Raw genomic sequence first — 16,374 nt, forward strand, 5'->3', positions numbered from 1 at the left:
GTGTATGCCCGCACTGTGACCGCCCCCCGTGTATGCCCGGACTGTGACCGCCCCCCTGGTGTATGCCCGGACTGTGACCGCCCCCTGGTGTATGCCCGCACTGTGACCGCCCCCCGTGTATGCCCGCACTGTGACCTCCCCCCGGTGTATGCCCGGACTGTGACCGCCCCCAGGTGTATGCCCGCACTGTGACCGCCCCCCGTGTATGCCCGCACTGTGACCTCCCCCCCGATGTATGCCCGCACTGTGACCTCCCCCCCGATGTATGCCCGCACTGTGACCTCCCCCCCGATGTATGCCCGCACTGTGACCGCTCCCCGTGTATGCCCGCACTGTGACCGCCCCCCGTGTATGCCCGCACTGTGACCGCCCCCCGTGTATGCCCGGACTGTGACCGCCCCCTGGTGTATGCCCGGACTGTGACCGCCCCCTGGTGTATGCCCGCACTGTGACCGCCCCCTGGTGTATGCCCGCACTGTGACCTCCCCCCGGTGTATGCCCGCACTGTGACCTCCCCCCGTGTATGCCCGCCCCCCGTGTATGCCCGCACTGTGACCGCCCCCCGTGTATGCCCGCACTGTGACCGCCCCCTAGTGTATGCCCGCACTGTGACCTCCCCCCATGTATGCCCGCACTGTGACCTCCCCCCCCGATGTATGCCCGCACTGTGACCACTCCCCCCCCCCCCGTGTGTGCCCGGACTGTGACCGCCCCCCCCCCCGTGTATGCCCGCACTGTGACCGCCCCCCCGTGTATGCCCGCACTGTGACCTCCCCCCGTGTATGCCCGCACTGTGACCTCCCCCCCGATGTATGCCCGCACTGTGACCTCCCCCCCGATGTATGCCCGCACTGTGACCTCCCCCCCGATGTATGCCCGCACTGTGACCGCTCCCCGTGTATGCCCGCACTGTGACCGCCCCCCGTGTATGCCCGCACTGTGACCGCCCCCCGTGTATGCCCGGACTGTGACCGCCCCCTGGTGTATGCCCGGACTGTGACCGCCCCCTGGTGTATGCCCGCACTGTGACCGCCCCCTGGTGTATGCCCGGACTGTGACCTCCCCCCATGTATGCCCGCACTGTGACCTCCCCCCCGATGTATGCCCGCACTGTGACCTCCCCCCCGATGTATGCCCGCACTGTGACCACTCCCCCCCCCCCCCGTGTATGCCCGGACTGTGACCGCCCCCCGTGTATGCCCGCACTGTGACCGCCCCCCGTGTATGCCCGCACTGTGACCTCCCCCCGTGTATGCCCGCACTGTGACCTCCCCCCCGATGTATGCCCGCACTGTGACCTCCCCCCCGATGTATGCCCGCACTGTGACCTCCCCCCCGATGTATGCCCGCACTGTGACCGCTCCCCGTGTATGCCCGCACTGTGACCGCCCCCCCGTGTATGCCCGCACTGTGACCGCCCCCCGTGTATGCCCGGACTGTGACCGCCCCCTGGTGTATGCCCGGACTGTGACCGCCCCCTGGTGTATGCCCGCACTGTGACCGCCCCCTGGTGTATGCCCGCACTGTGACCGCCCCCCGTGTATGCCCGGACTGTGACCGCCCCCTGGTGTATGCCCGCACTGTGACCGCCCCCCGTGTATGCCCGCACTGTGACCGCCCCCCGTGTATGCCCGGACTGTGACCGCCCCCTGGTGTATGCCCGCACTGTGACCGCCCCCCGTGTATGCCCGCACTGTGACCTCCCCCCGGTGTATGCCCGCACTGTGACCTCCCCCCGGTGTATGCCCGGACTGTGACCGCCCCCAGGTGTATGCCCGCACTGTGACCGCCCCCCGTGTATGCCCGCCCCCCGTGTATGCCCGCACTGTGACCGCCCCCCGTGTATGCCCGCACTGTGACCGCCCCCTGGTGTATGCCCGCACTGTGACCTCCCCCCATGTATGCCCGCACTGTGACCGCCCCCCCGATGTATGCCCGCACTGTGACCTCCCCCCCGATGTATGCCCGCACTGTGACCTCCCCCCCGATGTATGCCCGACCTGTGACCACTCCCCCCCCCCCCCGGTGTATGCCCGGACTGTGACCGCCCCCCCCCCCCCCCCCCGTGTATGCCCGCACTGTGACCGCCCCCCCGTGTATGCCCGGACTGTGACCGCCCCCCCCCCCCCCCCCCCCCGTGTATGCCCGCACTGTGACCTCCCCCCCCGGTGTATGCCCGCACTGTGACCGCCCCCCGTGTATACCCGGACTGTGACCGCCCCCCGGTGTATGCCCGCACTGTGACCGCCCCCCATGTATGCCCGGACTGTGACCGCCCCCCGTGTATAGCCGCCCCTGGCACCCCCGCTCCGTGCCCCCTCTCCGCCATCAGTGCGGGGCCGGGAGGAGGAGGAGCGGCTGTCAGGGCAGGAGGCGGGGGGAGGATTGTACATGAGGAGATCCGGCCTGCAGCCACTCAGCTCCGGGGTAGGTGGGAGGATTGTGCCCGTGGACCCGCCCCCTCCTATCACCCGGTGTACCGGGCCTCACCTGCAGAGGAGGAGGAGGGCATCCCCGGGAGCAGCAGCCATGGCAGAGCCGGGAGAGGAGGCGCCGCTGGTGAGCGCGGTCACCGTGTACTCCCTGGCTGCCTGCGCCGCCCAGCTGGCACTGGGGTATGTGCTGGCACAGCGGCTGGGGAGGAGGTGCCCGCCCGCCGACAGGTGGCTGCTGGTCTGGCTCTTCTATGATGCCATTGTGCACTTCACACTGGTGGGTAATATATATATATATGTGCATGTGTACGTGTGTATACAACGTGTGCTCTATAGTATAATATACAGTGTATAATGTGCAGAGGTAATACATGTGTATAATATACAGTGTATAATGGGCAGAGGTAATACATGTGTACAGTATATAATATACAGTGTATAATGGGCAGAGGTAATACATGTGTACAGTATATAATATACAGTGTATAATGGGCAGAGGTAATACATGTGTACAGTATATAATATACAGTGTATAATGGGCAGAGGTAATACATGTGTACAGTATATAATATACAGTGTATAATGGGCAGAGGTAATACATGTGTACAGTATAATATACAGTGTATAATGGGCAGAGGTAATACATGTGTACAGTATATAATATACAGTGTATAATGGGCAGAGGTAATACATGTGTACAGTATAATATACAGTGTATAATGGGCAGAGGTAATACATGTATACAGTATAATATACAGTGTATAATGGGCAGAGGTAATACATGTGTACAGTATAATATACAGTGTATAATGGGCAGAGGTAATACATGTGTACAGTATATAATATACAGTGTATAATGGGCAGAGGTAATACATGTGTACAGTATATAATATACAGTGTATAATGGGCAGAGGTAATACATGTGTACAGTATATAATATACAGTGTATAATGGGCAGAGGTAATACATGTGTACAGTATAATATACAGTGTATAATGGGCAGAGGTAATACATGTATACAGTATAATATACAGTGTATAATGGGCAGAGGTAATACATGTGTACAGTATAATATACAGTGTATAATGGGCAGAGGTAATACATGTGTACAGTATATAATATACAGTGTATAATGGGCAGAGGTAATACATGTGTACAGTATATAATATACAGTGTATAATGGGCAGAGGTAATACATGTGTACAGTATATAATATACAGTGTATAATGGGCAGAGGTAATACATGTGTACAGTATAATATACAGTGTATAATGGGCAGAGGTAATACATGTGTACAGTATAATATACAGTGTATAATGGGCAGAGGTAATACATGTGTACAGTATATAATATACAGTGTATAATGGGCAGAGGTAATACATGTGTACAGTATAATATACAGTGTATAATGGGCAGAGGTAATACATGTGTACAGTATATAATATACAGTGTATAATGGGCAGAGGTAATACATGTGTACAGTATATAATATACAGTGTATAATGGGCAGAGGTAATACATGTGTACAGTATATAATATACAGTGTATAATGGGCAGAGGTAATACATGTGTACAGTATAATATACAGTGTATAATGGGCAGAGGTAATACATGTGTACAGTATAATATACAGTGTATAATGGGCAGAGGTAATACATGTGTACAGTATATAATATACAGTGTATAATGGGCAGAGGTAATACATGTGTACAGTATAATATACAGTGTATAATGGGCAGAGGTAATACATGTGTACAGTATAATATACAGTGTATAATGGGCAGAGGTAATACATGTGTACAGTATAATATACAGTGTATAATGGGCAGAGGTAATACATGTGTACAGTATAATATACAGTGTATAATGGGCAGAGGTAATACATGTGTACAGTATAATATACAGTGTATAATGGGCAGAGGTAATACATGTGTACAGTATAATATACAGTGTATAATGGGCAGAGGTAATACATGTGTACAGTATAATATACAGTGTATAATGTGCAGAGGTAATACATGTGTACAGTGTATAATATACAGTGTATAATGGGCAGAGGTAATACATGTGTACAGTATAATATACAGTGTATAATAGGCAGAGGTAATACATGTGTACAGTATAATATACAGTGTATAATGTGCAGAGGTAATACATGTGTATAGTATATAATATACAGTGTATAATGGGCAGAGGTAATACATGTGTACAGTATAATATACAGTGTATAATGGGCAGAGGTAATACATGTGTACAGTATATAATATACAGTGTATAATGGGCAGAGGTAATACATGTGTACAGTATAATATACAGTGTATAATGGGCAGAGGTAATACATGTATACAGTATAATATACAGTGTATAATGGGCAGAGGTAATACATGTGTACAGTATAATATACAGTGTATAATGTGCAGAGGTAATACATGTGTACAGTATATAATATACAGTGTATAATGGGCAGAGGTAATACATGTGTACAGTATATAATATACAGTGTATAATGTGCAGAGGTAATACATGTGTACAGTGTATAATATACAGTGTATAATGGGCAGAGGTAATGTGTACAGTATATAATATACAGTGTATAATGGGCAGAGGTAATACATGTATACAGTATAATATACAGTGTATAATGGGCAGAGGTAATACATGTGTACAGTATATAATATACAGTGTATAATGGGCAGAGGTAATACATGTGTACAGTATATAATATACAGTGTATAATGGGCAGAGGTAATACATGCATACAGTATATAATATACAGTGTATAATGGGCAGAGGTAATACATGTGTACAGTATAATATACAGTGTATAATGGGCAGAGGTAATACATGTGTACAGTATAATATACAGTGTATAATGGGCAGAGGTAATACATGTATACAGTATATAATTTACAGTGTATAATGGGCAGAGAATACATGGTAACAATTTATTCCCTGCACATTATACACTGTATAATATACTATACACATGTATTACCTCTGCCCATTATACACTGTATATTATACTGTACACATGTATTACCTCTGCCCATTATACACTGTATATTATACTGTACACATGTATTACCTCTGCCCATTATACACTGTATATTATACTGTACACATGTATTACCTCTGCCCATTATACACTGTATATTATATACTGTACACATGTATTACCTCTGCACATTATACACTGTATATTATATACTGTACACATGTATTACCTCTGCCCATTATACACTGTATATTATATACTGTACACATGTATTACCTCTGCCCATTATACACTGTATATTATATACTGTACATATGTATTACCTCTGCCCATTATACACTGTATATTATACTGTACACATGTATTACCTCTGCACATTATACACTGTATATTATACTGTACACATGTATTACCTCTGCACATTATACACTGTATATTATACTGTACACATATATTACCTCTGCCTATTATACACTGTATATTATACTGTATACATGTATTACCTCTGCCCATTATACACTGTATATTATACTGTACACATGTATTACCTCTGCCCATTATACACTGTATATTATACTGTACACATGTATTACCTCTGCCCATTATACACTGTATATTATACTGTACACATGTATTACCTCTGCCCATTATACACTGTATATTATACTGTATACATGTATTACCTCTGCCCATTATACACTGTATATTATACTGTACACATGTATTACCTCTGCCCATTATACACTGTATATTATACTGTACACATGTATTACCTCTGCCCATTATACACTGTATATTATATACTGTACACATGTATTACCTCTGCCCATTATACACTGTATATTATATACTGTACACATGTATTACCTCTGCCCATTATACACTGTATATTATATACTGTACACATGTATTACCTCTGCCCATTATACACTGTATATTATATACTGTACACATGTATTACCTCTGCCCATTATACACTGTATATCATACTGTACACATGTATTACCTCTGCCCATTATACACTGTATATTATACTGTACACATGTATTACCTCTGCCCATTATACACTGTATATTATACTGTACACATGTATTACCTCTGCCCATTATACACTGTATATTATATACTGTACACATGTATTACCTCTGCCCATTATACACTGTATATTATATACTGTACACATGTATTACCTCTGCCCATTATACACTGTATATTATACTGTACACATATATTACCTCTGCCCATTATACACTGTATATTATACTGTACACATGTATTACCTCTGCCCATTATACACTGTATATTATACTGTATACATGTATTACCTCTGCCCATTATACACTGTATATTATACTGTACACATGTATTACCTCTGCCCATTATACACTGTATATTATATACTGTACACATGTATTACCTCTGCCCATTATACACTGTATATTATACTGTACACATGTATTACCTCTGCCCATTATACACTGTATATTATATACTGTACACATGTATTACCTCTGCCCATTATACACTGTATATTATATACTGTACACATGTATTACCTCTGCCCATTATACACTGTATATCATACTGTACACATGTATTACCTCTGCCCATTATACACTGTATATTATACTGTATACATGTATTACCTCTGCACATTATACACTGTATATTATACTGTACACATGTATTACCTCTGCACATTATACACTGTATATTATACTGTACACATGTATTACCTCTGCCCATTATACACTGTATATTATACTGTATACATGTATTACCTCTGCCCATTATACACTGTATATTATACTGTACACATGTATTACCTCTGCCCATTATACACTGTATATTATACTGTACACATGTATTACCTCTGCCCATTATACACTGTATATCATACTGTACACATGTATTACCTCTGCCCATTATACACTGTATATTATACTGTACACATGTATTACCTCTGCCCATTATACACTGTATATTATATACTGTACACATGTATTACCTCTGCCCATTATACACTGTATATTATATACTGTACACATGTATTACCTCTGCACATTATACACTGTATATTATATACTGTACACATGTATTACCTCTGCACATTATACACTGTATATTATATACTGTACACATGTATTACCTCTGCCCATTATACACTGTATATTATACTGTACACATGTATTACCTCTGCCCATTATACACTGTATATTATACTGTATACATGTATTACCTCTGCCCATTATACACTGTATATTATACTGTACACATGTATTACCTCTGCACATTATACACTGTATATTATACTGTACACATGTATTACCTCTGCCCATTATACACTGTATATTATACTGTACACATGTATTACCTCTGCACATTATACACTGTATATTATACTGTACACATATATTACCTCTGCCTATTATACACTGTATATTATACTGTATACATGTATTACCTCTGCCCATTATACACTGTATATTATACTGTACACATGTATTACCTCTGCCCATTATACACTGTATATTATACTGTACACATGTATTACCTCTGCCCATTATACACTGTATATTATACTGTACACATGTATTACCTCTGCCCATTATACACTGTATATTATACTGTACACATGTATTACCTCTGCCCATTATACACTGTATATTATACTGTACACATGTATTACCTCTGCCCATTATACACTGTATATTATATACTGTACACATGTATTACCTCTGCCCATTATACACTGTATATTATATACTGTACACATGTATTACCTCTGCCCATTATACACTGTATATTATATACTGTACACATGTATTACCTCTGCCCATTATACACTGTATATTATATACTGTACACATGTATTACCTCTGCCCATTATACACTGTATATCATACTGTACACATGTATTACCTCTGCCCATTATACACTGTATATTATACTGTACACATGTATTACCTCTGCACATTATACACTGTATATTATACTGTACACATGTATTACCTCTGCACATTATACACTGTATATTATACTGTACACATGTATTACCTCTGCCTATTATACACTGTATATTATACTGTATACATGTATTACCTCTGCCCATTATACACTGTATATTATACTGTACACATGTATTACCTCTGCCCATTATACACTGTATATTATACTGTACACATGTATTACCTCTGCCCATTATACACTGTATATCATACTGTACACATGTATTACCTCTGCCCATTATACACTGTATATTATACTGTACACATGTATTACCTCTGCCCATTATACACTGTATATTATATACTGTACACATGTATTACCTCTGCCCATTATACACTGTATATTATACTGTACACATGTATTACCTCTGCCCATTATACACTGTATATTATATACTGTACACATGTATTACCTCTGCCCATTATACACTGTATATTATATACTGTACACATGTATTACCTCTGCACATTATACACTGTATATTATATACTGTACACATGTATTACCTCTGCCCATTATACACTGTATATTATACTGTACACATGTATTACCTCTGCCCATTATACACTGTATATTATACTGTACACATGTATTACCTCTGCCCATTATACACTGTATATTATATACTGTACACATGTATTACCTCTGCCCATTATACACTGTATATTATATACTGTACACATGTATTACCTCTGCCCATTATACACTGTATATTATATACTGTACATATGTATTACCTCTGCCCATTAGGGCTGGGCGATATGGCCAAAAAATAAAATCTCGATTTTTTTAAAATTTTGGACGATTCTCGATTTAAATCTCGATTTTTTTCTCTTTTTGCTAAACAAACAGACATTTTTCTCCCGGCAGCATCAGAAACTATTTTATAGACGTTTGAGACAACAACCATATTGCTTCCCAGTGTAACAGTGCTCCTCCCGTGCCCCTATGTAGTACACAAGCCCATTGTGTGCCCCATATAAGTAGTTTTCCCAAATATGTGCCCTATGTACTAGTGTATTAGTAGTACAGATGAGGGGATTAGCAGTACAGGTAAAGATGAGGGGTGTAGTAGTGGTACAGATGAGGGGTGTAGTAGTACAGGAACAGATAAAGGGTGCAGTAGTAGTAGTGCAGGTAAAGATGAGGGGTGTAGTAGTAATACAGGTACAGATGAGGAGTGTAGTAGTAGTACAGGTAAGATGAGGGGTGTAGTAGTAGTACAGGTAAAGATGAGGGGTGTAGTAGTAGTACAGGTACAGATGAGGAGTGTAGTAGTAGTACAGGTAAAGATGAGGGGTGTAGTAGTAGTACAGGTAAAGATGAGGGGTGTAGTAGTAGTACAGGTATAGGTGAGGGGTGTAGTAGTAGTAGTACAGGTAAAGATGAGGGGTGTAGTAGTAGTACAGGTAAAGATGAGGGGTGTAGTAGTAGTACAGGTAAAGATGAGGGGTGTAGTAGTAGTACAGGTAAAGATGAGGGGTGTAGTAGTAGTACAGGTAAAGATGAGGGGTGTAGTAGTAGTACAGGTACAGATGAGGGGTGTAGTAGTAGTACAGGTTCAGATGAGGAGTGTAGTAGTACAGGTAAAGATGAGGGGTGTAGTAGTAGTACAGGTACAGATGAGGGGTGCAGTAGTAGTAGTACAGGTATAGATGAGGGGTGTGGTAGTAGTACAGGTAAAGATGAGGAGTGTAGTAGTAGTAGTAGTACAGGTAAAGATGAGGAGTGTAGTAGTAGTAGTACAGGTATAGATGATGGGTGTAGTAGTAGTACAGGTATAGATGAGTGTTGTAGTAGTAGTACAGGTATAGATGAGCCTGGTGTAGTAGTAGTACAGGTATAGATGAGCCTGGTGTAGTAGTAGTACAGGTAAAGATGAGGGGTGTAGTAGTAGTAGTACAGGTAAAGATGAGGGGTGTAGTAGTAGTACAGGTAAAGATGAGGGGTGTAGTAGTAGTAGTAGTACAGGTACAGATGAGGAGTGTAGTAGTAGTACAGGTAAAGATGAGGGGTGTAGTAGTAGTAGTAGTACAGGTAAAGATGAGGGGTGTAGTAGTAGTAGTAGTACAGGTACAGATGAGGAGTGTAGTAGTAGTACAGGTAAAGATGAGGGGTGTAGTAGTAGTAGTACAGGTAAAGATGAGGGGTGTAGTAGTAGTAGTACAGGTAAAGATGAGGGGTGTAGTAGTAGTACAGGTACAGATGAGGGGTGTAGTAGTAGTAGTACAGGTAAAGATAAGGAGTGTAGTAGTAGTAGTAGTACAGGTACAGATGAGGGGTGTAGTAGTAGTACAGGTACAGATGAGGAGTGTAGTAGTAGTACAGGTAAAGATGAGGGGTGTAGTAGTAGTACAGGTAAAGATGAGGGGTGTAGTAGTAGTAGTACAGGTACAGATGAGGGGTGTAGTAGTAGTACAGGTACAGATGAGGAGTGTAGTAGTAGTACAGGTAAAGATGAGGGGTGTAGTAGTAGTAGTACAGGTAAAGATGAGGAGTGTAGTAGTAGTAGTACAGGTAAAGATGAGGAGTGTAGTAGTAGTACAGGTATAGATGATGGGTGTAGTAGTAGTACAGGTACAGATGAGTGTTGTAGTAGTAGTACAGGTATAGATGATGGGTGTAGTAGTAGTACAGGTATAGATGAGTGTTGTAGTAGTAGTAGTAGTACAGGTATAGATGAGCCTGGTGTAGTAGTAGTACAGGTATAGATGAGGAGTGTAGTAGTAGTAGTACAGGTAAAGATGAGGGGTGTAATAGTAGTAGAGGTATAGTGGATAAGGGGTGTAGTAGTACAGGTAAAGATGAGGGGTGTAGTAGTAGTACAGGTACAGATGAGGAGTGTAGTAGTAGTAGTACAGGTAAAGATGAGGGGTGTAGTAGTAGTACAGGTACAGATGAGGAGTGTAGTAGTAGTAGTACAGGTACAGATGAGGAGTGTAGTAGTAGTAGTACAGATGAGGGGTGTAGTAGTAGTAGTACAGGTAAAGATGATGGGTGTAGTAGTAGTACAGGTACAGATGAGGGGTGTAGTAGTAGTACAGGTACAGATGAGGAGTGTAGTAGTAATAGTACAGGTACAGATGAGGAGTGTAGTAGTAGTAGTACAGATGAGGGGTGTAGTAGTAGTAGTACAGGATAGATGAGGGGTGTAGTAGTAGTACAGGTACAGATGAGGGGTGTAGTAGTAGTACAGGTACAGATGAGGAGTGTAGTAGTAGTAGTACAGGTACAGATGAGGAGTGTAGTAGTAGTACAGGTAAAGATGAGGGGTGTAGTAGTAGTACAGGTACAGATGAGGGGTGTAGTAGTAGTAGTACAGGTACAGATGAGGGGTGTAGTAGTAGTACAGGTACAGATGAGGAGTGTAGTAGTAGTAGTACAGGTACAGATGAGGAGTGTAGTAGTAGTACAGGTAAAGATGAGGGGTGTAGTAGTAGTACAGGTACAGATGAGGGGTGTAGTAGTAGTAGTACAGGTACAGATGAGGAGTGTAGTAGTGGTACAGGTAAAGATGAGGGGTGTAGTAGTAGTACAGGTACAGATGAGGGGTGTAGTAGTAGTACAGGTAAAGATGAGGGGTGTAGTAGTAGTAGTACAGGTACAGATGAGCAGTGTAGTAGTAGTACAGGTAAAGATGAGGGGTGTAGTAGTAGTACAGGTAAAGATGAGGGGTGTAGTAGTAGTACAGGTACAGATGAGGAGTGTAGTAGTAGTAGTACAGGTATAGATGAGCCTGGTGTAGTAGTAGTACAGGTAAAGATGAGGGTCAGGGACATAGCTAAGAGCATGGGGCAGACTGAGGGGGAAGGGCATGGGGTACACTGGGCTGGAGAGCATGGGGTACACTGGGGGGGGGGGCAAGTATGGGGCACACTGGGGGGAGCAAGGGGCAGACTAGGGGGGAAGGGCATGGGGTACACTGGGGGAGCATGGGGCAGATCGGGGGGAGAATAGGGCAGATCGGCAGGGGCATGGAGCAGACCGGGGCAGGAGGGAACATACCTGGTGTACCCGCTCTGCGCGGGCGCAAACCACCGGCACTTGCGCTCTCCTCCCGCCCGCACTACTCCCCGCAGCGGACCCGCCCCCATAGCCGGACGTGTACGCGCGCTTCCTCCCGGCCGCACATGGAGGTCCCCGGAGGAGGCTGCAGATACTGAAGCATCGGGTGATAGTGTCGCTGCTGTACAGCTCCAGCACCCGCAGGGATCACCCGATGCTTCAGTATCTGCAGCCTCCTCCGGGGACCTCCATGTGCGGCCGGGAGGAAGCGCGCGTACACGTCCGGCTATGGGGGCGGGTCAGAGGCGGGGACATAAGACGCTGCTGGGCGCTCTCGCTCCTCACGCTGTTTCAGTAGCTGGAGGATGCGAGCAGCCCGCCCGTGCGCCCAAATCCAATGATTTTTTTGGAAAATCGATTTTCGATTTTCCAAAAAAGTCAAATCGATTCTCAAATTCTGGGCGAATTAATCGAATTAATTCGATTAATCGCCCAGCCCTACTGCCCATTATACACTGTATATTATACTGTACACATGTATTACCTCTGCCCATTATACACTGTATATTATATACTGTACACATGTATTACCTCTGCCCATTATACACTGTATATTATATACTGTACACATGTATTACCTCTGCCCATTATACACTGTATATTATATACTGTACACATGTATTACCTCTGCCCATTATACACTGTATATTATACTGTACACATGTCTTACCTCTGCACATTATACACTGTATATTATACTGTACACATGTATTACCTCTGCCCATTATACACTGTATATTATACTGTACACATGTATTACCTCTGCTCTCTGCAGTTAGGCACAGATGCCTGACAACCTGCAGGAATCCCAGGATCTGGCTGTACTGTTGTCAGTAGCTATGAATATGTGTCTTTAGGTTCAGTCCAGGGCAGGAGTGTAATAACAATGTCCAGCACTAACCGGCATCTCTTCTCTCTTTCCAGGAGGGGCCCTTTGTGTACCTGTCCCTAGTGGGCACAGTTGCCACATCTGATGGAGCTTTGGCTTCTCTGTGTGAGTATCACCCGGTTACTACCTGGCGGGTTCATGTAGTCAGTCAGTGATCACATACATTGACAGGCTGTCATCTCTCATCTGCGGATTCCTGATGATTCTGCGACTGCCTTGTACTGTTGTATTCTATATGTATAAGTATTGCCCATACTCTACATAACAGGTGTGTCTTGTTATCCGATGGTTTCTTACTTTACAGGGAAGGAATATGGAAAAGCAGATGAGCGTTGGCTCCATTCAGACCCCACCATTGTATCACTGGAGATCCTCACAGTTGTTGTAGATGGGCTGTTGGCTGTAGTGCTCGCTTATGCCATCATAAAGGATAAGTACTACAGGTCGGTGCCATCTACTTGTGTGAATAATCTGAGCAAATACTATACAATATGCCAGGGTTTGCACTTCCATGCATGTGCAAGGTGTGTAATAAAATAGAACGCTTGCACCATCTAGTGGTGGAAATTGAATAGAACAACTGCTTGTCTTGACACTGACAACATGTGGATTTGAATGGACACTGTTTAAGGCTGGGTTCACACTGCGTTTTTGCAATCCGTTTTTGCAATCCGTTTTTTTTTTTTTTTAAACGGATAAAAAAACGGATTGCAAAAACACAGATGAAAAAAACGGATGCGTTTGTGTGCATCCGTTTTGATCCTTTTTTCCATTGACTTCCATTGTAAAAAAAAACGGATCAAAACAAATCCGTTTTTTTTTACGGACACAAAATGTAGCTGACACTACTTTTGCGTCCGTTAAAAAAACGGATCCGTTTTGATCCGTATTTTTAAAAATGGAAGTCAATGGAAAAATGGATCAAAACAGATGCACACAGATGCATCCAATTTTTTCATCCGTTTTTTTTTCAAAAACGGATGAAAAAAAGGAATTGCAAAAACGCAGTGTGAATCCAGCCTAATGCTTCATTTACACTGTGGTAGCGCTGCAGGAAAATTACACACTAATAAAACCTTCAAAATGTTCATAAGGTGCTCCTTTATTTCTGAGTCCTGTTTGTGAGACAAGCAGCGCACTAGTAATCCACACGTGTTATTACTAAAAATAAGAACATTCAGTAAAACAGATTTTTTTTATTTGATCCCCACTCTGTTTTAATTCCTGTAAACCATCTAAAGACTTGACAAACTTCTTAAAAGTAATTTTGAATACTTAGGGGGGTGCAGTTTTTAAAATGGGTTAAGTTATAGGAGTTTCTAGCATATAAACCCCTCAAATCCATTTTAGAAAAAAAAATATATTTTGGAAACTTTTATTGAAAATCTTCAGCTAAACTTCTAAGCCCTATAATGTCATAGGTTAAACCACGTCTCTGCTCTAAAAGCAGTGGTCAGATGTGTGTGTATAGATGGATAGATAGATATAGTGTAGATGTATACAGATCAACTGGTCCCAGCAAGTGCCAGAGATTTTTAATTTACTTTTATTAAAAAATCTCAAGTCTTCCAGTACTTATGAGCTGCTGTATGCTCTGCAGGAAGTGGTGTATCCTTTCCAGTCTGGCACTGTGCTTTCTGCTGTTATCTCTGTCCATGTTAGGAACTGTCCAGAGCAGTAACAAATCCCCATGGAAAACCTCTCCTGCCCTCCAGACTGGAAAGAATACAACTTCCTGCAGGACATACAGCTGATAAATACTGGAAGAATTGAGAGGGGGGGGGGGGGTTAATAGAAGTAAATTACAAATTTCTAGCACCAGGTGATTTAAAAGAAAAACATTTTTGGGGAACAACCCCTTAAAGAGGGGGAACATATTTTAATGCATTTTTAGCAGTTTTCATATATTGTCCGAATTGCTTTTTGCCAGTGACTAATGCCTTTGTTCTGCTTAAGATATTAAAAGGGTGTGTGAAAAATTGGAATTTCATGCTATCATGCAAGCTTATTGAAGGCTTTCCCATGTAAAGATCTTATTCTGTGAAAGAGAATCTGTCATCAGTTTTTAACGTCCGCAAACCAGCACCGTACTGTTTACCTGTATTCTTACTCTTGTTTTTCAGGCATTTCATACAGATCACTCTGTGCGTATGTGAGTTATATGGAGGATGGATGACATTTTGTCCAGACTGGTTAATCGGAAGCCCAAATCTCAACACCTCCAACTTTCTGTATATGTGGGTCTACTTAGTGTTCTTTAACGGCATATGGGTTGTAGTTCCCGCCCTTTTGCTATGGCAGTCCTGGCTGGAGCTTAAGAAACTTCACGGTGGCGGAAGACCTAATAGAAAAAAGTCTCGATAAAAAAAAAGAAAAATGAAGGAAATCCTGTTAATTCTGGTGTAATTTTTATATTTTTATAAACAATTTCTTTTAATACACTTGTTTTTGTCTTTTTGTGTTATTTTATTTGTTTCTTCTCTATTGTTATTTGGAAAGAAATTACATATTAACATGAAAGAGACAATGATACATTTCAGGTAGAAGCTTGAAAGTGTGCTGGTACTTCCTATCAGGGGAGAGGAAGAAAGAGCTGACTTGTTCACATGCTGAAGGACGCTGGTTGACCTCAGGGAGATCAACCAAAACACAGCAATCAAATATGCAAAAAAACACCGCAGAGACACCATAACGTGTCTCGACGTCAGTGAACTAGCCAGACCTTCCATCCACAGACAGCTGTTTCGGGGTATTTCCCAGGGGGCAATGTTCTAGAATACACTGACGTCAAGACACGTGATGGTATCTCTGCGGTGTTTTGGTTGATCTCCCTGAGGTCAACCAGCTTCCTTTTGCATGCACTTACTAGTCATTGCTCCCACTAGCCAGAAACCTACTCCACCCTGATGAGGGGCAAATACCCTGAAAAAGCTGTCTGTGGATGGATACCTTGCTCGGGTGGTTTCCTTGATTAGGAACAT

At 43.2% G+C, this 16,374-nt stretch overlaps 1 protein-coding gene across 1 annotated transcript; it reads left to right on the forward strand.

Moving 5' to 3' along the window:
• Positions 1-2,284: 2,284 nt before the first annotated feature.
• Positions 2,285-15,834, forward strand: EBPL (EBP like). The gene is made up of 4 exons (XM_069972120.1): positions 2,285-2,712; positions 13,429-13,498; positions 13,698-13,836; positions 15,517-15,834. Exons 1-4 carry the CDS (start codon positions 2,392-2,394, stop codon positions 15,755-15,757), a joined length of 771 nt encoding a protein of 256 aa, XP_069828221.1. The 5' UTR covers positions 2,285-2,391; the 3' UTR covers positions 15,758-15,834.
• The last annotated feature ends 540 nt before the right edge of the window (positions 15,835-16,374 follow it).

The sequence above is a fragment of the Dendropsophus ebraccatus genome, chromosome 5 (assembly GCF_027789765.1).
Source record: "Dendropsophus ebraccatus isolate aDenEbr1 chromosome 5, aDenEbr1.pat, whole genome shotgun sequence".
NCBI lineage: Eukaryota > Metazoa > Chordata > Amphibia > Anura > Hylidae > Dendropsophus > Dendropsophus ebraccatus.

Excerpts from the sequence above, each read along its gene's own strand:
- EBPL (XM_069972120.1), top strand. The coding sequence starts at position 2,392 with ATGAGGAGATCCGGCCTGCAGCCACTCAGCTCCGGGGTAGGTGGGAGG. Across the intron at positions 13,499-13,697 it reads TGGAGCTTTGGCTTCTCTGT|GGAAGGAATATGGAAAAGCA; the intron begins GTGAGTATCACC and ends CTTACTTTACAG. Across the intron at positions 13,837-15,516 it reads ATAAAGGATAAGTACTACAG|GCATTTCATACAGATCACTC; the intron begins GTCGGTGCCATC and ends CTTGTTTTTCAG.